This window comes from Camellia sinensis, chromosome 6, assembly GCF_055761805.1.
Source record: "Camellia sinensis isolate YWXY chromosome 6, ASM5576180v1, whole genome shotgun sequence".
Taxonomy (NCBI): domain Eukaryota; kingdom Viridiplantae; phylum Streptophyta; class Magnoliopsida; order Ericales; family Theaceae; genus Camellia; species Camellia sinensis.
In genome coordinates, this window is record NC_138966.1 from 137,423,817 (window position 1) to 137,444,507 (window position 20,691).

Below are 20,691 nucleotides of genomic sequence, written 5' to 3' on the forward strand. Positions count from 1 at the left end.
CTAGTAAAGTTGCGTCTAACAACTAGTAGAAGGAAAAGGTGATTACTAAAAACGCTTTCAACTTGAGCCAAAAAGCATGAACTTGAGCAAAACAGCATGAATTGCCGGCATGCTTTTATCTCCCATAACTTTTAACACTCTGATCATCAAACCCACCTATCTCGAATTCAATTATGTCTAATTAATTTTTGATTAATTAAAAACGTGTTTTGAAAGCACACTAATAATCATTTTTTTTATTTTTCCAGATGTTTCACTTATTTGATTTTGCCCTATCAATAAGAAAGCATGTTTCTAAAATTTACCGGGATTTTGAGAAATAAGGCCAACCGCACCCTATTTGTTTAATTTTTTACTCAAAACAAACACAAAAACAAAACACACACACACAACAGTTAAAAGACCACTCAATCGCCCCTTTCTGCCTCAACTGAAAATATCATTTTATATAAATTAAAAATGGAACAACCAATTCTTTCTTTCTCTTGGGTTACTTTACTTTCTTATGGTGAATTGAATTTGACCTACATGCTATATGCTGTTATACAAAGGGAAAATTACACCAAATTATGAATGTGATCTTTACAATTCAATGGAGAAACCACAACATTTTACACGTGGGCAACAATGACCAGCAGTAAAAATAATATTACATGCTCATTGCTCTAGAAGTGACCTCTGAATCACCCTCCTGCAACTCCCCATCAGCTGCCTCACCAGTTTGCTGCAAGTATACAAGGAAAAGTCAGATAGATTCCAAACAAAGAACTAACATTTTTTCAAAAATATATATACATATTTTCTGCTGCTAATAGCCCCCATCCTTCAGCTGGCAACCCCCCTCCCCCCCCACCATCTCCGACAACTCTCCCCAATCACCCTTAGCCCCCACATTCACCTCCGGTCACCTCTGCAACCCCCATACCACCCTCCCCAGATGCCTCCAGCGAACCCCTCCCCCAACCCTCACACTCGCAACACCAAACCCCTGCAGCCCCCCTTTCCCATTGGGTGTGTGACAGCAATGGCAGCTGTGTGGCAAGGATAGGTTGAGAAGGGGCAGGCAAGGGTGGGGGAGGGACTGGGAGGATCGCCAAAGCTAGGGGATGGGTGGGGAGGATGCTGGCCAGAGCTAGTGGTGGTTGGGGTGGGTGTAGGGTTAGGGTTTGGTGGGTTAAGGATGGGGATAAAATTAAAAATTTTATGTTAGGGTAAAATTGTAATTAAACAAATGAAGGAGATGAGGGTCCAAAGAAGAAAAGAGGGGGCTATTCACAGCATTCCTTTTCTTCTTTTAATTTCAAAGGTAAAACAACATTGTGCTAATTCGATTCCATACCACTTGATCTTTCAACTTGGCATCGGCCAGGTAACGCTCAAGCGCTCCCTCTCCACGAAGAATTTTGCCCCCACATCCTATGGAATTTACTGAACCTACTGACTCCTCATCAATGACAACAGCATCTACTCTGTTATTTCCCGTCTTCACATCTGGAATCTGAAAAATACAAGTAATGCCACCTCCATAAGCAAATATCATGAGTTTTAAAACAATCAGCTGCATGCCGAAATTGCACATTTTTTAATCACAATTACGCACTGCGCCGCCTCACATACCTCGTACATAGCCTCAGTTAGAATGCTTTCCAGTATGGCTCTCAAACCCCTTGCACCAGTATTCTTAGCCATCGATTTCTTTGCGATCATTCTCAGAGCTTTTTCTGTAAAATGTAGCTTCACCTGAAGATGACATAGGTTTGTATGTTAAGAATATATTTGAGTTGAACAATTATTGGGGAGAGAGAGAGAGAGATAGAGAGAGAGAGAGAGAGAGAAATGCATAGATCAAATGCTTACATTGTTCATGCCTAACAATTTCCTGTACTGCTTGCCAAGAGCATTTTTTGGTTCTGTGAGGACCTGTCATGAAAGCAAAAGGCCAAGATATCTATTAAGAGCCACTGAGGATGGTGAAGAGACTGAAATTCTATCAAATCAAGGGAAAGAGTAAGAAAAAAAAAGGAATGAATTGTTGCATACGTCATGTTCCAAGCAGAATCCATAAATTATCTATATTATGGGAAAATCATTTGACTGATGTACAAGCCCCATTACCATAGAAAGGAAGTATATCTACTCGTAATATTTTTTTTATCAGTATATATAATGATAAATGATTACTTCATAAATTAGCTTTTATTTGTACACTTTTTTATTTTTATTTTTTTAACACAAGGCCCACAACAATGAAACTATTCTTAATAATTTAAAAATATCCTCATAATGTAGCAAACAATCTGAGACCACCAGTTCCTTATTTACTTACATAGCCTAAACACTGAGACTAATGACTAAGTTACCACATAAAATAAATCTGAACACATGTACTTGTTTGTTTTCCAATACAAATTCCTCTTTAAATTTTTCTTTCAACCAAATAAAAGTTCCAACTTCCAAGGACACAGTCAACAGAATGTATTAGATTACAAACAGATCAATTCACCTGAACAAGTTGGTCCTCGGTTAAAGCTGACAAACTAACCAAAATAGGAAAACGTCCAATAAACTCTGGTATGAGCCCATATGCAATAAGATCACTACTTTCTACCTGAAAATACAATAATCAGATTCTTTCAGGCATGTCATAGAAAATATTATGTTGGAAATTTGTAGTCCAGAGAAAGAAAAAAAATAGCACCAGGAACAGAAATATTTCAGAATTCCAAATGATTTGGATGAGGAGGTGTCGATTCTCACAGATTCTAGTAAGGATGATGTCAATACAGCATTAGTTAATCTACCAGTTCTCATATTAGCACGAACGGGTGCTCCAAACCCAATAGAAGAATCCTGCCGTCTGGCAAACAACCACATAAAATCTCATTGCTTAAACCTATCTCAAAACTCCACATATAGCCAATAATTAGAAGAAAGAGTTAACCTCTCTGAAATGGTTTTCTCCAAATCAATAAATGCTCCGCCACAGATAAACAGGATATCTTTCGTATCGATCTGCAGAATATTGGAACATAAGTAAAAGATTAGACTCTGCAAATAATGCCAGAGGTTTGGTCTGTCCCCTATCTACCCTTCCCAGAGCCCCATTCAATGGGAACCTTATTATAAGTAGAAGATTAGATGGGCAAAGTAACAGCTCATATTAAATAATGCAAATATATAAGACGATGCAAATGCTATAGTACCACTCTTTTTTTTTTTTTTTGGATAAATAAATGCTATAGTACCACTATCAACCATTGTAGCCACTATATCACCACCTTCACTACCTATCTCTCCCTTTCTCTACTTTCTCTTAGTACCACCAAAACCCCAGGACACTAATCACCAAATTTCATGATCCAACTCCACACACACACACACAAAAAAAGAAACTCTTAAAGCTAAGCTAGTTCAACTGAAAAAACTGCCAGTCGCAACCTAGATCATTAACCCACAATGCAATCTCTACCTACAAGATCTCGGCATAGGCTCTCTACAGACCTAGTCTTAGTCTTTGTCTATGTTCACGAAAAGCACATTGCCGCAGACATGACAATACATGCACACGCTTGACAATATGAGCTTATGATGTTGCAATAAGAAAGATCTTAATTAAATTTGTTATGTCAAACCATATAGTTTGAGGGCAATAAAAATGATCACATCCACATAAAATAAAATAATAATAAAAAACAAGATCATTGTCATTAAAAATTGACTTGTTGACCGCCAACTCATCTAAAGATTAAGCTGTTAGAGATAGGGACAACTTTATTATTTATATTATATTCTCAACATTAATTATATGCAGCAATAGTTGTACATCATAAGCATACAACTACATGACAAGGACATATTTAGGTTTATGATATACCTGAATGCTATCACCCCGAGGATGCTTCCTTGCCCCCTTTTCAGGAACATTCACAATCTGGACCAAAAATGCATTTGAAACAGATGAATGAAATAACCCATGTGAATATATAACTAATTCAACAAACCAATGGCTATAGTTTCATGATATCAATAAAGATTAATTGAACAGTAGAAATTACAGAAGTAACATATCATGCTGATGCACTTTTTCCCTGTTACTAGATGTTTTGAAGAATATAATGTGAAACATGTTATTTTAAGCAGCATCATGATTGACCCAATTTTTTGTGCCAGGAAGAATTTTTCAGTCAAATAAATACTAAGATAATCACGCGAACATACAAATAATTCAAGAAGCCAGGGCTAAGCTTTGACATATCAACAAAAAAAAGAGAGAGGAAAATATCATGCCATTGCACTAATTAAGTATACGTTTTATTTTATATTGTCATAAATCACCCAATATTTGATCCAAAAAAGGTTTCAAATAAATACTGAATCCTAAGTTCATTCGGAAGTAAAAACTTCATTCTTGACCGCATTTTCAAGTCAAGCACTATGCAAAAGCACATTGTAAGAAAGCATTGTCAACAAGTTCATGTCAAAAATTGCTATTTATACTTTTCTTTTGTTTCCATCCGTCTGTACTGTACCTAAGTCAAAAAATCAACATTCAATTTTTAGTTTTTAGTTTTATCAAACAGCACCTAAAGCACTCACAGTTCCTTCCAGCATTTTCAGTAATGCCTGCTGGACACCCTCTCCAGAAACATCTCTGCTTATGTTTAAGCTCTCAGCCTGCAGAAATACCCAACAGAAAGAAAGTTTTGGGACTGGAAAAACATACAGATTAAATAGAAAATAAAATATAAGCTGAAAAAAAGGAAGAACCTTTTTGGTTATTTTATCAACTTCATCAATGTAAACCATCCCTTGTTGAGCTGCTTGTACATTAAACTCAGCAACCTTCATGCCAAATTTGAGAGCAGAATTATATTCTAATGATTCATGAAAATTCTCGCAAGTGAGAAAACTGAAAAGGCAGCATGAGATTCTAAATATAATAATGTAAAAAGTAAACATAAATTATTATTTATTTTTTAAAATGGAAGGAACAAATGGATATATTCCAAAACTGGTAAGGTGAGAGAAAAGTGCATATCTTATACAAACACAGTATGACACAACACACAAGACCAAACAAACAAAACAACAAAACTAACAATAGTGTCTCTAATTACAAAAAACAAATAAAAATAACATGATCTTTTATCGGGAAAAAAAAAATAGGGAATTATATTTTCAAGCGTATCTATATGCATAGATTACAATAGAACCACAAAAATAATAAAAGATGAAATGAAGAAAAAAAATGATATAATAAGAGCAACAAAGTCAAAAAAGAAAAAAGAAAGAACAGAAAGTAAACGAAAAATAGGGGGAAAAACGCTACAACTCTATGCATACACAATCCACCAAGAATAAGAGCAGCAAAGTTGGAAAAAAAAAAAAGAAACATTTTGCAGACATTTAGGAACATAACATTTGCACACCATTCCCAACATTCAAAGAATAAATAACAAATTTGTCTCTCTGTTCATCACAATACAAATGGAAAACATCAACCATACCATAAGCAGTTTATATAATATGGACTCCACATCTTCTCCAACATAACCAGCCTGCAAAAGAGCAGAATTTTCCTCTTTAACTATGAGTGGAAGCGATATAAGAAAGGTACAAACTCGAAGACAGGAGCTATGGCAAATCAAGTATGAAGTTATTAAAAAAAGAAAAGAAAAGAGAGACAGATTTTACTAAGCACAGTAGTACATGAATGCTATCTATTCTTGTAATTGTAATGCCCTTCCAGATTTTATCTAGATATGCTCATTGGTTATTGGAGTTTTCTTAGGAACCAAACTTGAAATGGAATTTAATTCAGTAAGCTTACCATTACCTACTAGAACATAGTCACTAAGCTCACCAAAATATTTTTGTGAAAAATTAGCTAAACCTATAGACACCCCATTTGACCGGCCATAAGTCTTGGGCACTTTTCTTTGGGTTTTCTAATCCATTTATATTAGTTTCTATAGTTAATTATGTTTCTTTATGCCAAAGGTTATGAGGTTATGAGTTCAAGTCTTGAGGCCACCACTTTGTACATTATGCCAAAAGTTAGGTATGCACTCAATCTTTCCTCTTCCAAAACACATATTAATGTATACTAATTGGACGTTGTTTTTCAGTTAATTATGTTGCTTTACTTGCCTTATTTCTTTATTCACTCACTTTCTTTATATTATGATTTATTTGTTGGTCATTTTAAGTTTAAAATAAGAGCCAATGGGTGATAAGTAGAGGACAACCTTTTGGTTGGTAAGATGGGTGCCTAACCCATTCCCACCTAGGTTCTCCAGTGACAAAGGGACTGCGCCTTGAATGGAGTCACTTTTGAGGATGTGGTTTGTTGGAACCTAAAACTAAATGGCGACTCTATTGAGATACGACCCTAGTTTGCATTCATCTAACCACGTGGGATATCGAATTTAGCCATTTGGATTCCTAGAAGTGGGGCTCAGAAATTAAAGGAATTCATTGGCCCGTGGGCTCATTTTGGATGCATGGTGTGGACAAGTGGTTGAGTGGGCCTTCATAGGCTCAAGGGGTTTGGCAAGTGCAAGCCTTACCAAGAGTCACATTCTCTTCACCACTACTGGAAATTTGGCCTACTCAGAATATCAACAACGACCATACAATTCAATATACAAACATGGAATGCTAACAACTAAATCAATAATGATTTTGTGCAGTTTTACTTTTTATAACAAAGGGTGTTAAAAAAGTCAGCAATCAACTTGCCTGGGTTAAAGTTGTTGCATCAGCAATAACAAAGGGCACATTCACAAAACGAGCAAGGGATTTTGCAAGTAATGTCTTCCCTGGTTCACAATAACTGTGTCAGTGGAGCAATCTAAATTGGGCAGCTTGTTTGATGTTAACAACTTGTCTGAAGTAATAAAGTTATCTTTAAATTTTCCTAGACACCACTGATTTTCAATGCAACACACGAGGAAAATTCAGAAACGACAACAAAGGAACCATGCCTGAACCAGTTGGACCCATCAACAGTACATTACTCTTTTCCAACTCCACATTATCGTCATCATCTTCTGTCCCAAATATTCCTGACTCTGCTCCTGACCTAATATTCAAACACACTTAGCGCTACCAAATAAAGTAGAAAAAGGTTACTAACAATAGGATGGCTGGAAATAAACAAAATTGTCCACTGTCAGCATAAATCTCAGTAGTGGGGCCAGATATGATTAGACAGGAAGACAATTAAGAACTAACCCTTTCCGCAAGGAGGCATTATATATCCTTTTGTAGTGGTTATAAACAGCTACTGAAAGTACCTGCAACATTAAAAACAATCCAGATGAGAAACATGTAGCCAAAAACTATTTAATCTAAAGGAAAAATTGGATATACCAAATAAATGAAAACTACTTAATTTTATAAATCTTAAAATGCTCTCACAAACATTGACAAAAATTATATTCTAGAAGAATAAATAGACACTTGACTAGGATACTGGAAAGGCCATCAGAAAGGTTCAGAAAAAAATGATCACCTAAGAAGTTCGGATATGAACACAGACACAAATGCAACACAGCATGGACACATTGACAAATGGCAATTTCCAACAAACAAGGACAACGTCACAACAATAAATATATTTATTGATGTGTGCGTGTGTGCGCGCGCACGCGTGTGCATGTATGTCTATAATTTTTATTTTTATTTTAAAGAATCAAAATAAAAAAAAAATTAACCCATTTTTTATAACTAAGCAAATATTAGATTAAGGAAGGAGCCAAGGGAGCACTAAAAATTAGAAAAGCAGAACAACAACAATAAAAAATACATTTTTAACAACATCTACATGTCTATATATTACATAAAAATAGTATGAAATGATTTGTTTTCTACAATTATATGTTCGAAAATAAGTGAAAAGAAATCCTAGTGCATCTTTCTCTTTGATTAATAAAATATTTTCTGCATCTTTTGGAATCTTTCTTTTTAATAAGTTATGGATTTTGGCATTGCTGATCGGATTCCATTGATTTCTTGTAGATGAGACTTCTAGATAGCCTTAGAGAGGTTCCAAGGTTATAGACGACATCAAAAACTGCGTTGCCTAACATCAATTCTGTCAGCCACATTACCGTCTAACCTCCGATCATAAACATTTACTCTGACCAACCCACTAGCATTGGGTGCGAAAAGGGGGAATATTTTATCAATATTTTATCAACCTTGATACTTTTTTGTTTGTATCTTAACCTCAATTGAGAAAATAAATTAGGCAACGCAAGTTCAATACAACTGAAATCACTTGCCGAAACACCTTCAACAACCCCAGTTTTTATATCGTCCACCTCCATTAACCTGAACATTAAAAATAAAAATACATCAAATTACAATTCTAAACAGTTTTAAAGTACATTTGACTCCTTAAAATAATTTTGCATTCCTTTCCACTAACAGTAGCAGCCACTAAATATATGGCACCCTTTTGAATGCTTCCAACATTTCCCAACAGCGTATCTTTGTAGTCCGTCCAAACATCAACTGGGAAGAACCGGTCTACAACTTCTATCCCGTGACGAACGTACTCTTTGTCCTTGCCACCAACGAGCTTGAATCTCATTTTCTTTAGCATCCGAAAACGGTCGGACTGGTCAGGATCAACAATCCAGGTCTCAGGATTACCCTCGCCAACTCCAATAAATATCTTGTCAGGTGTAGGGACGGAATCTAACGGACTATTATCACTGATGACAAAAAACAACACGTGGTGGACCACAGCTTCGTCCTTAGCATCCTGTCCCAATTGAACATTACCAATAAATTTGATCCCCTTAACCACGATCTTGTCTGATTGACGGTCAGATCTCTTATTACCCAACTCAATACCATTAAGTAATCTCACCACGCCTTTATTATCAAACTTAACGTCCCTTAATTATTCATCGTATAGCTGTAATTTCCTTACTCCCTTCTTAGTCTTCTTAATAAATCGGGGAATATTCTGAACGTATCGTCTGCGAACATACTGGGTCTTAAAAGATGCACGACTACGGTAACTACGCCTATATCCACTGGCTGCAGGTGTCCTTGACCTCCGGTACGCAAAGGGGGTCCGGTAATGGCTGCTTCCTATTCCTTCCATTTTTTATAAATAACTCCAAATATTTTATACGAACACTTTTACAGGATCTGTTACCTCTGCTAACCCTTCTGTTCAGACACCTTAGCTTTGATATTTTTGCCCTCTGATCTTCGTACACCGGAACAAACTTCACCGGAGCTCTCCACCGGCTCTCTTCCCACAGTCCTAGTTGCCACGTCAAAAAGCGATCTACACACATTTGAGTGAACTGCCCGTAATTCTCGGGATACTCTTCTAAGGAGTACAACATTGTATACCAAATAAATCGACAAAAATGACAGAAAGAAAAGGAGGGACGAAACAAGGTACCAGAAAATCACCTCAGTGTAATAACTCTCCAACTGCAAAATCATATCTCTCTTATCTCTCTCCACCGACAAATATCTGAGGCTGGACCCAGATATATAGACAGCTGTAAATACGGAGATTCAGAATTTAAAATTTGAATTCCCGCCCATTACTGTTCATTCACGCGAAATTCTGAGCACCTTTGCTTTATATCCAAGCAAAACCACCACGATCGTGACACGTGGGTGGACAGGAGATGGTCACGTGTACTCACACCAAGCCCCGGCTACTCACACCAAATAGTGATTACTATTTGGTGTGAGTACGGATTTAATCTCCGCCTTACACGTCACCATCCGTACGTCCATCAACGGATGAAATTGCCTAACGGGTACAATTTCAACAGGGGGGGCTAGTAATATTATATATAGCGCCCCCCCAGCTGGTGTGACCTCCCCCTATATAAAGTCTCGACAAACAACATTCACACCTGTGTAAGTTAAGGATTAATCACTAAATAAGCTAAATAATGCATCGCCAAGCCTCTTTCCGATTTTATGCCAAGAATGTTTTTTTCACCTACCCACAATGCCCATGCCCAAAAGAACAACTCTTAGAACTCCTCCAATCTCTCCTCCAACTAGCCTGTCAGCAATACTACATACTTGTCGCAAAGGAGCTCCATGAAGATGGAAACCCTCACCTTCATGCCATGGTTCAATGCACGAAGAAGATCCAAACCTCCAACCCGAGATTTTTCGATCTCACTGGAACCAATGGGAGGATCTTCCATCCAAATATAGAAAAACTCCACTTGCCAACAGCAAGTCAACAGTATATACAGAAAGGGGGCGAGTTCGTCGAATGGGGAGAATTTTCATCTAAGGGGAGAAGTCCTTTGAAAAACAGAGACGAACTCTGGAGGGGAATATTTGGCGAAGCAGAAACGGAGGAATAATTCTTTGCTCTCTGTAAAGAAAGATGTCCCACCGATTTCGTCACAAAATACCCTCAATTAAAAACATTTTCCAGGGATCATTACAAAAGAGAGAGGCCCCCATATACTAGCCCTTTTAATTCATTTCCTTTCTTAAATGAAGAAGTAAAAAAATGGGCAGAAAATAATATTTTGTTTGTAAGTCGAAATTGCGTTCAGTACGAGTTATGTCAAAATTGCTGTCTCTCCGTTTGGAGGGAAGACGATTTCCTTAGATTAGGGATACACAAAAATAATATAAACAATTTATATACTGACGAAGAACTCTCCTCCTCCTCTGATGACAGGAACCAGAGCAGAGGCCCATCCGCCCAATCTCCCTCTACCTCGAAGGACCCTCAAGAACAAGCAAAACTGTCTGGGCCAGAAGCCTCGGACGACACATTACTTCTCCGGCAGAATAAGCTTCAAGGACTACAACCAAGACGCCGTCTACAACGTCATAAACGATATCAAATACTCGACAGTCCCTACCGAATTAATGAAGAATTTAGTAGGCTGCCAGAGAAATTTCCATGTATTTGTTAAGTTCCAACCAGATCTCACTATTAGAGGAAGAATTCCTTATTATTTATTAACAAATGGGGACAGTAGTTGGTTAGATGCAATGTCCCTAAAAATGAGAGAATGGTTTGATGTTAATGTAACCACTGTCATGATTAATGAAAAATTTTATTAATTTTATTTATGAAACCACTCAAAGTTTTATTTACTTACTACATTTCCCTTATCATCAACTATTACATCTTGAGTCACATCACTATTTTTTACACTGATGATTACATTTCGTAAAACATTAGAAAATTCTGCTGCATCCATAACAACTGATCCTCTACTATCAACTTCCTCTTTGCTAACACCAATCTCTGAAATCGACGGACCAGGATCAATATCACTAGTGTCATCACCACCTCTGCATACATCAATCTCTGACAAACTCAGACGACCTTTGCGTTCATGAATAACTGAACCACTTTCCCCAAAACCTCCTAACAACAAATCTCTTCGCCTCTCCGGTAAACCAACAGACTTAGTCTGTGTCAGAATTGGAATGGCCTTCGTTGGAGGACAATGTCAGACATCAACATTATCATTAGTATATTTTTTAGATAACACAACAATAGAGAGGGCCCTCATTTGCGAATCTTCTGGCATGTCACTCGTAGAATACTTCAGATACCCCTTCATTTTACAATACGTAACCCCTCTTTTAATATTGGAATTTTCAAGTCGATACTTCACCATCCATGACACTTGTTTGTCGTTAATTGAACAATAACCATTCCCATAATAAACTAACACGCATTGACAATCTACTGGGAAAATAAATCATGCCTGCAAACTGTCATTACCGTCTAACCTCCGATCATAAACATTTACTCTGACCAACCCACTAGCATTGGGTGCGCAAAGGGGAGAATATTTTATCAATATTTTATCAACCTTAATTAACCACGATCTTGTCTGATTGACGGTCAGATCTCTTATTACCCAACTCAATACCATTAAGTAATCTCGTCATGCCTTTATTATCAAACTTAACGTCCCTTAATTATTCATCGTATAGTTGTAATTTCCTTACTCCCCTCTTAGTCTTCTTAATAAAACGGAGAATATTCTGAACGTATCGTTTGCAAACATACTGGGTCTTAAAAGGTGCACGACTACGGTAACTACGCCTATATCCACTGGCCGCCGGTGTCCTTGACTTCCGGTACGCAAGGGGGGTCCGGTAATGGTTGCTTCCTATTCCTTCCATTTTTTATAAAAAAACTCCAAATCTTTTATACGAACACTTCTACAGGATCTGTTACCTTTGCTAACCCTTCTGCTATTCTTCGTATTTTTCTTCATTTCATATCTTTGTTTTAATTCCCTGTACTACTATGCATAATTATCAACCAGAACCAGCCCTACATCACCCTAGCTGCAACCTTTAAACCATAAGCCTTTCAACCTAAAACCCTACCCTTATTTACTTTTTGTAGATTTTAGTCCTTGAATTTCCTTGCTGTCCAAAACTTCCAGTACACATTAAACTTCAGTTCCATGACAAAATCCAGCCTAAACATTACCCAAATTCAAGCCTAGATCTTGTCTAAACATCAAATTTACCTTCTAAAACTTTAATATTAAAGCCCAATCCCACTGTATGTGGTCATAGGGAAGCCTTCAGTACGCTTTGTCGTACATCAAAGGTCCAACTAACATGTAACAGTTCATACATCTTTTTAATTTTATCTTTAGCCTCCATTTTTCTTCCTTCAAATTTGTGTCAATATCCTAGATGTGTGTCTAGATAATAGACATGCAGTTCTCATGTATGATCCAAGTGTGTCTGCTTTTATAAGAGTGTAATTGAACAAGTTTGGATGTGTGTCAAACACAATTCAGACATGGGCATGGCACCCAAGTAGATGCTCATAATGGGAAGACATTAAAAAACAAGAGGATTGAAGAATTCTGGATGTATTGTATGACCCATGATGCATCTTTCTTCAGTATGTGTGCCTGAGAAGATAAGTGTGATTGTGTAGACTTCACTCTTCTAATATTTTATCCTCTTTATTCTCACTGAACCATAAAGTTTTCACCTTTATATTCTCAGAAAGCAGGACGTCTTTTTTGCCTACACTAACAGAAGGGCAATAATATTGTCTGATAATCTATTTAGTACAACAAGTGGACAACTCAATCCTTCAAACACCTACAATATAAAAGAAGAATAAATTGTGATAATATTATTCCCTCAAGCGAGCTTCAACACCCATCAATTGGTTGGCCGACACAATTTCTTCTGTTATTACTAGGTGTAGCATAGGTTGGCAATTTCATGACCATGTGCAAAAGGACCTGAGCCACTATAATTGGAAGTACATGGGCAACCCTAGAGGTCTTGGAAAGCTACTGGATTCCTGGAAGCAATCAAGGAATAGCTTCACCACCAACATGAAGACGGCTCTAAACAAGGCCAAGACCAAGAAGACCATGACAAGAGGACTTAGCAATGTTTGTTGATCGGCTTGGTCAACTAAAATTGGAGGTTGGTCGACCAAGGCAGCTCAGGCTAACTTGTGACCAAACCTTATATAACGAAGTTTATTCTTTCTTGCAATAATGCTTAATGTGTTTGATTTATGTTATTTCAAAAACATGACAATGGTGTTACTTGTTCATGTAATTGAGAATTGAGATAATCTATGCTTAGTTTAGATGAGTCATGCTTGACTCGCTTGTAGACGCTTCATGCTTGAAAAGGTAATACCTAATTCTCAACCATGTGAATCTTCTAGACAACACCGTTAGGCCTTGTAGCTACAATGGGTCACTAATGTTTTAACTAACCAATTCCCTAAACTGATACAATAACCTTACTTGCAAAGCTAGGGTAGAGTCGATGCCCTAAGTCCTCAATTTGAAAAACAATTTATTTTTACTTCTCAATCCATCTCTCTTTTGTCGAATTAATTTAAAAATTAACACCTTTCAGTCCTGAGTTACAATACCCATCTAAACCACTATTCTATTTCAGTTGAGGTCTACGAAATTAATTTTGATCAAAAACAACCAATCATCAAGTATGACAAGGTTTTAATAATTGGGACCACCCTTGTATTGGTTGTGTGAGATGATGCAGGCAACAACATAACATCTCCTTCGTCTTAACACTGAATGGCGTGTCTTCAACCGATTTCCCATCCCCTCTTGCTATGTATCATTCATTTTAATCAAAACTGGTCCTTTGTTTCTTGTGTTGTATATAAAAAGAAAGAAAGTATTGTTTACTCAATGTAAGAATGACACTAGCAATAGACTTGAATTTTAAGTGAAAGCATAGTGAATCAAATGATTGACAATAGCAAAACTCTGATCAAGTCGATACCTTTTTAGAGCGTTCCTGGCCAATGACGAATTCATCGAGTCCCTTGCAGATCTCCTTTGGCGTCGGCAAATCCTTCCCCAAATTCGACCCGCCCCAACCATTCTTCTCTGAACCACTATCACCACCACCATTACCATTCCCATTACCGCCGCCGCCGCCACCACCACCGCTACCATTTCCACCTCTCTTCGGACCTGCAGCACGAATGAGATTAACTCCAGGCGCAAAAGGCGGACCAGGCGGCGTATGCACCGCCAGCCCATTCCCTGCCGGCGGAGGCGGCCAATTCTCCGGCGGCTCACCACCGTACGACTTCACAGTCTCCCAAAAAGACACTCTGAGCCAATCTTCAGTACTCCCGGTCTTCTTCTCAGGCAAGTCCTTCCCTTTAACCCTCCCAATCTCGATAAAGCTACCCTGAAGTGGGGCAATCTTGTACGGCCGAAAGTAGTAAGCGGTTTTACAACTAGGGCATAGATTCACCGCTTGATACGCCCCTCCTCCACCACCACCATTATCATTTCTATCAGATTCAGGCGGCGCACCACCGCCGCCGCCGCCGCCGCCGGCGGGAATGGGGGATAGAGGGAGGTGGCGATTGGAGAAGAGAAGATCCATGTGTTTGGAGCAGCGAGGGCAGTTGGCTTCGGCCCTAATTCTGCGAGTTTCGTCGCCGCCTCCGCCGCCGTGGTCCCATTTGTACCTCCGCGCCTGAACTCCTCCGATCAAAGACTCCGACATCTTCGTCCTCGTCCTCGTCGGCTGAATCTGATACGAACCCATGTGAAGAAGACAATTCGAGGATCGATTCGGTATCTGAGACAACCGGTGATGATGATGATGATTCAACGTTGATGCTGAAGATACCCAAGATGTTGACGATGTGACTGTCATTTCTCTGAGCTTGGTCTTCCATCTCCATATTCCGAACCCGGACATCCTCCGAAAAATCAATTTACTAACATTCACATACACACCAGAAAATTTACACACAGTTCTAGACGCAACAAGAAAGAGAGTTTTTTTTATGGTTTCGTTTCGTTTTGTTTTGTTTTTGTTTAGGTAGAGAGTGAAAGAAAGATGATGCGAGATTGGGATTTGTGCCAACAATTTATAAATCTATATATATATATATATATTGTTTAATTATTGAAAATGAAAATGAAAATGAAAATGAAACCCCCGAATCCAGGAAAGAAACGATGGATGAGAGAAATTGAGCAGAGAAGATAAAGTTGGGAGTGTTTGTAGGAATGGGAAGGTAATGCTTTTGATTTTGAGTCCGATATAGAAGTCACTTGTTTTTGGTGCAAACAAAAATATACTTATATCAAAAATAATAATCACAATTTTAAAATTAATGGACAAGTAATTATGGCTATGGAGATGTTGGTTACTGTAATTTTTACGTACTTTCTTTAATTTTGGTTTTAGTTTTAAAATTAATATACTAATGATTGCATTAATAACCAGTATGTTTGGTTTTAATTTTTTAAATTTAATTTTTTTTAAATTAAGTTTTTTTTTTCATATTTTTAAAATTTTAAGCAAAAATTTTTTACTTTTTTAGATACACCTTACGTAGATGTATCTAAATAGTAAAATATTTGTAAAAAATATTTTAAAAAATTAATAAATACACAAAAATATAAAAAATATACTGAGGCCTCGTTTGGGGAGTGGCTATTTTAACTAAAAAGTCAAAAAGTTACTAAAAGTTGTCACATCACCTCTCTACTTTTCTGCACATCTTTTCGTAAAAAATCAAAAAGTTACTAAAATAGCCTGTTCCCAAACGAGGCCTGAATTTTTATATTTTTTTCGTATTTTTTGGTATTTAGTATATTTTTTAAAGATTTTTTTTCACAAATATTATACTTTTTAAGTGTATTTATGTTAGATGTGTCTACAATTTTAAAAAAATTGTTTAAAATATTAAAAAAAAATCATTGAAAACATTAAAATATAAAAAATAAAAAATTGAATTTTCTGAAAATTATTTTCTAAAAATCAGAACTAAACAAATGGTTATTGTAAAAATTTGAGACCTCTGGTTTGTTTATGATGAAAATGGTGGTTATGATGAAAATAGTAGAATGTAAAAAATAAATTAAATAAAAAAATTAAGTTCGTTTAGTATGAAAGTGGTGGAAGTTACAAGAAAGTTAATTTTCTTGTATAACTCGTAATAACATGGTTACTAAACTTCCAGTTTCTTGCAAAAAAAATATAAGAAAATACAAAACATATATATATATATTATTATAAAAGTAGTTACTTATAATTAAATTTTATATTTTTTAAAAAAAAATTTCCTCCTAATCAAATTCATATGATAAAATATATTTTCTTTTCTTTTATTTTACTTTCTACTATTTTCACTTTTATCATTTATTTATATCTAATCAAACAAAGCCTAAAGAAAATGGATAATGTTTGGTAGCCACAAATTCTGTGGCTCAAATGGCCCGAAAATATCAAAACGACGTCGTTTTGACATTTTCGGGCCATTTGAACTACAAAATTTGTGGTGTGTGGGTGAAAATCTGACCACACTGCCTGCTTAGTGATCAACTGGAGAGCACAGGCAGAATAGATGGCTTCAACAACCTGTAACAGAAAGAAAAGGCTCCGACAGTGGTTCTTCCACCCGGAGGCACTCCGACAATCAAGTCAGTATATCACTCAAAGATAATTAAGTGCTAAACTTAATACTCAAAACATAAATTGCATACCTTAGACCCACGGGGTACTTCTCTTTTATAATATATTCAATCCAAGTCCTACTAGAAGTATGACTTCTATGAACTCCAATTCAGTGCTTACTTTGGATTCCTTAAGAGATAAAGATAAACTCCCTAAGAGCTTTGTCCTTATCTTGGTTAAGTCCCCTCTTCGTCTTAGGACTCTTGTCCCTTATTCGCTTATCTCGGTTTCCGATATCTTCGGAGATAACCTCGGCAACTCCGAGATCATCTCGGCCTAACTACCACGACACGTGGCACCTCGGCTGACACGTCGGCGTCACCATGCCACGTGTTGGTTTTCAGAAAATATATCCCCACAACTGCCCCCTAGGTTCTATTACCTCGGCATTCTGAGGTGATGGAACCTATACCGATATTTCGACATTTCTTTTCTGAGTAATGGCTCAAAAACTGTTTAGCCGAGATAATCCACTTCCAGCCGATGTGTTCTCTTCGGAGAACAAGGTTTCGAACGTACTCTCCCACGCGCATGAGCTGTCATGCACTTCTAACCGTTCCCTTCAAATGCTTTATTTTTATTGGCCCGTTCCTGCGACGCGCCTTAAGGCTGTCTTTTCATCCGTCTGCGCCGTCTGACGTATTCGGCGCTCCAGGCGTAATAAATGCCCTATTTTTGCCGCCGTTTCAAGTTTTTGACAAAACTTTTCTTTGCCTCTTTCTTTCTTCACTTTTTTCATTCTGATTTCTTGCTCTTTCTCTCTCCGAAAGCTCTTTTTTCTTCGAATCTGCCATTGCTTCAATCTCTCTTCTGAAACTATCTTTAATCTTCTATTCTTGCGAAGATTTCTTTGCTGTCACAACCGATTTTTGATCTCGGCGAATATTGCCCCGGCTTCATTTGTTCTGGTAAGATTCTGTTCCTTTCACTCTTAGTTCTCTTTATGTGCTTTCGTCTGCCTGTTGTCATTATTGCTTTTGTTCAAAGCCTTGGATTTGTTTGTACCTTGAGTCGTGGCTACATCTTGAACACTTGCACTATTTCACCACTTTTCTTGCCACTGTTCTTGATTTTTTCACTTCTGTATTTCTTTCGTTTCTAAGAACCATACCTCTGCTCTTTGATTCTGAAGCGTCATCGTTTTCTGTTTTTCGTATCTGTCCCAGATCTGTGCCTTCGATCTTGATCTTTATAGTTCTTAGGCTTGGGATTTGTGTGTAGAACCTTTAAGTTTTAGGGAAAACTGAAACAAGCCTTATCAGTCCTTTCCTAGGCCTTTGTCGAGGTTTTTGCAATCCTTCTAAAACGTCCATCTCCTGAAACACATTCCTCTTTGTTTAGGCCGACGTAATGGGTATGTGGAGGCATAGGGTAAATACCCCAACAAAACTCGAATACTTTCGACAGGAGTTTTCCATCCCATCCGATGTTCACCTCAGACTAGCTGGGGATGACGATTCCATTATGCCCACAGATCATACGATGCCCTTTCCTATAGTAGCTTTCACTGAATGTGGACTTCGGCTTCCACTTAATCCCCTGTTTTGTGAAGTTCTTTATTTCTACAAGCTGAACCCCATTCAACTTACCATCAACTCCTATAGGGTGATTAACGGTATTATAGCTTTAGCTAGGCAGGAGAATCTTAGGATCACCCTGGCCGACCTTCAGTACTGTTATACAATGTGCCCCCTTAACCTGAAGGAAAGGGGCTTTGTTTATTACCTTAAGCCGAGGTCTACCGAGTTCAAAATTGTAGCCGACCTCCCAGACTCCAACAAGGGGGCTGCGGATGACTTTGTTATCGCTTCGGGAAATTGGGAATTTGGCCCAGACGAAGATGTCCATCTCTACCCTCTTCCTCGATCAGTTAAAGAGGGCAAGGGTAAGAGCCCAGTGCCAACACTTAGTTGTTTTTATTTAAGTCTTTACAATTTTGTCTGTTTCTAAAGTCTGTTTGCTTGTCCTGCAGATCTTCATCAACCACCAAAGAACTTCCGTCAATCCTTCTTCCCTGGAAAAGACTTAAAGAAGCTTCTTGGTCTTCCTATCCACAAGCGCAAGGCTCCCCTGTTGCTGAACTTCATTCCGACATATAAATCCACTTTACCCGACGTCCCAAAAAGGAAGAAAAAGAGTCTTTCTCCACCTACTGCCACAACTATAACCGCGTCTTCATCCCGAACAGATCAAGGATCCACCTCTGATCCAGCCGATCTTCCATCCACTTCGGCCCCCTACTTAATACCAATTCCAGAACGTAAACGTCGACGAAGACTTGTAAAGACTGCCGAGATGGTTCGTCCAAGGCCTGTCGTTCAAGATCTTCTTGTCGACCTTCCAACCGACGCTGATGCTGTACCAACGCATGCGATGCCCCCACCAAAGCCGAAGAGAGTAAAAAAGGCTCAGCCCAAGGCCAAGGCTACTGACACCGAGGTTGAGGATGCTTTGCCTATTTCTCAGCTGGCAGCAAGCAGAAAATCAACCTCTGCTTCCACCAAGAGGTCTGCTGAGGCCCAACCCTCAGGGTCTACACAATCAAAAAGCCGAGGTCATCGTCTGCGACGACCTCGGCGTCCAAGAAGCCCGACGTTCCATGGGCCCCTGAACTAACTCTGGAGGATAGGCCTATTATGGCCAGTGAAAGTGCCAACGATATTAACGTTGGTGTCGCCCTCAGCACTGCTCTTCTCCTTCCGAAGGATTTGGAACGAAATGCTGAGCTCAGTGAGTATGAGAATTACGCTCTCATGCTCCAACACTCCGTTCAAGTAAGTGTTCCTGTTTGCACTTGTGATTTTTCCTTCTGTTTCTTACTGAGAATATTTTCTAACACTTCTGTTTTTCTTCAGGCCATTCAGCACGCCCATTCATTTTCAATGCAATCTTTTGAAAATCGGCAAAGACTGGTTGATATGAAGAGGGAAGCATCTTCCATGAAGAAGGAGATCAAATCTCTTGAATCAAAGATGAGAAAACTGGAGGACCAGGCCGAGGCTGCGACTAAGGCCCAGCAGATGGCTGAAGAGAAAGTGGAGTCTGCTGAGGCTATCCGAAAAGTAGCTAAAGCTGAGAAGAAGGAGGCTGAAGCGAAAAAGGCCCAGGCTGAGAAGGAGCTCCAGCAGGCTTTGGCCACCAAGGAGGCCGAAGTCAAAGAGGCTGATGAAAAGGCCTATGCCCAGGGTATGGCCGACGTCACAGAGGATTATAAACTTCAAGTCAAACAGGCATGCAACAGGGGATTTTCCCTTGGTTGGATGTCCCTGATAAAAAAACTTGATCTCCCTGTTGACTCGCCCTTTCGTAATGCCGATGCCATTCCTTTACCATTTCCTCATCCAAGTCAGATTGAAGACGAATCAGAGACTGAGGCTGATGCCGAGGATGAGGATGAAGGGAAAAATGATGATGAGGCCTTGGTGAGGAAACCCAAGGATGCTGCTGAAGCCAAGTCCCCTCCTTCTGCTGAGCAAGTCATGGATTTAACCTTGGATGAGGAGGGTGATGAAGTTGGGGAGGCACCCAAGGAAATTGCCATCGGGCAACTATCGTCCGACCTTCTTTTGGCTGAAAGAAATCTGGACAATACGCTGGCTGAGATTGATGCTGAGATTGAAGCAGAAAAGGTTGCCGAGGAGGTTCCACCAGAATTGTCCGAGGTCCCTGTCCCTGCAGCTGCTAATACTGAAGAGT

The 20,691-nt window shown here is 38.4% G+C and overlaps 1 protein-coding gene across 2 annotated transcripts; it reads right to left on the reverse strand.

Moving 5' to 3' along the window:
- Positions 1 to 418: 418 nt before the first annotated feature.
- Positions 419 to 15,636, reverse strand: LOC114267047 (CLP protease regulatory subunit CLPX1, mitochondrial). Of its 2 annotated transcripts, none has more exons than XM_028208033.2 (15): positions 14,290 to 15,636; positions 7,237 to 7,298; positions 6,987 to 7,084; positions 6,742 to 6,821; positions 5,508 to 5,558; positions 4,768 to 4,842; positions 4,597 to 4,674; positions 3,875 to 3,931; positions 2,942 to 3,012; positions 2,758 to 2,857; positions 2,504 to 2,608; positions 1,858 to 1,920; positions 1,618 to 1,740; positions 1,340 to 1,498; positions 419 to 724 (listed from the first exon to the last, which is right to left on the reverse strand). In XM_028208033.2, the coding sequence occupies exons 1-15, from the start codon at positions 15,226 to 15,228 to the stop codon at positions 650 to 652; spliced, it is 2,136 nt and encodes a 711-aa protein (XP_028063834.2). In that variant the 5' UTR covers positions 15,229 to 15,636; the 3' UTR covers positions 419 to 649. The 2 variants fall into 2 exon arrangements, with proteins under 2 accessions (XP_028063834.2, XP_082728763.1); XM_082872637.1 differs by having other exon boundaries at positions 6,742 to 6,816; positions 6,982 to 7,084; positions 14,290 to 15,621.
- Positions 15,637 to 20,691: the final 5,055 nt, after the last annotated feature.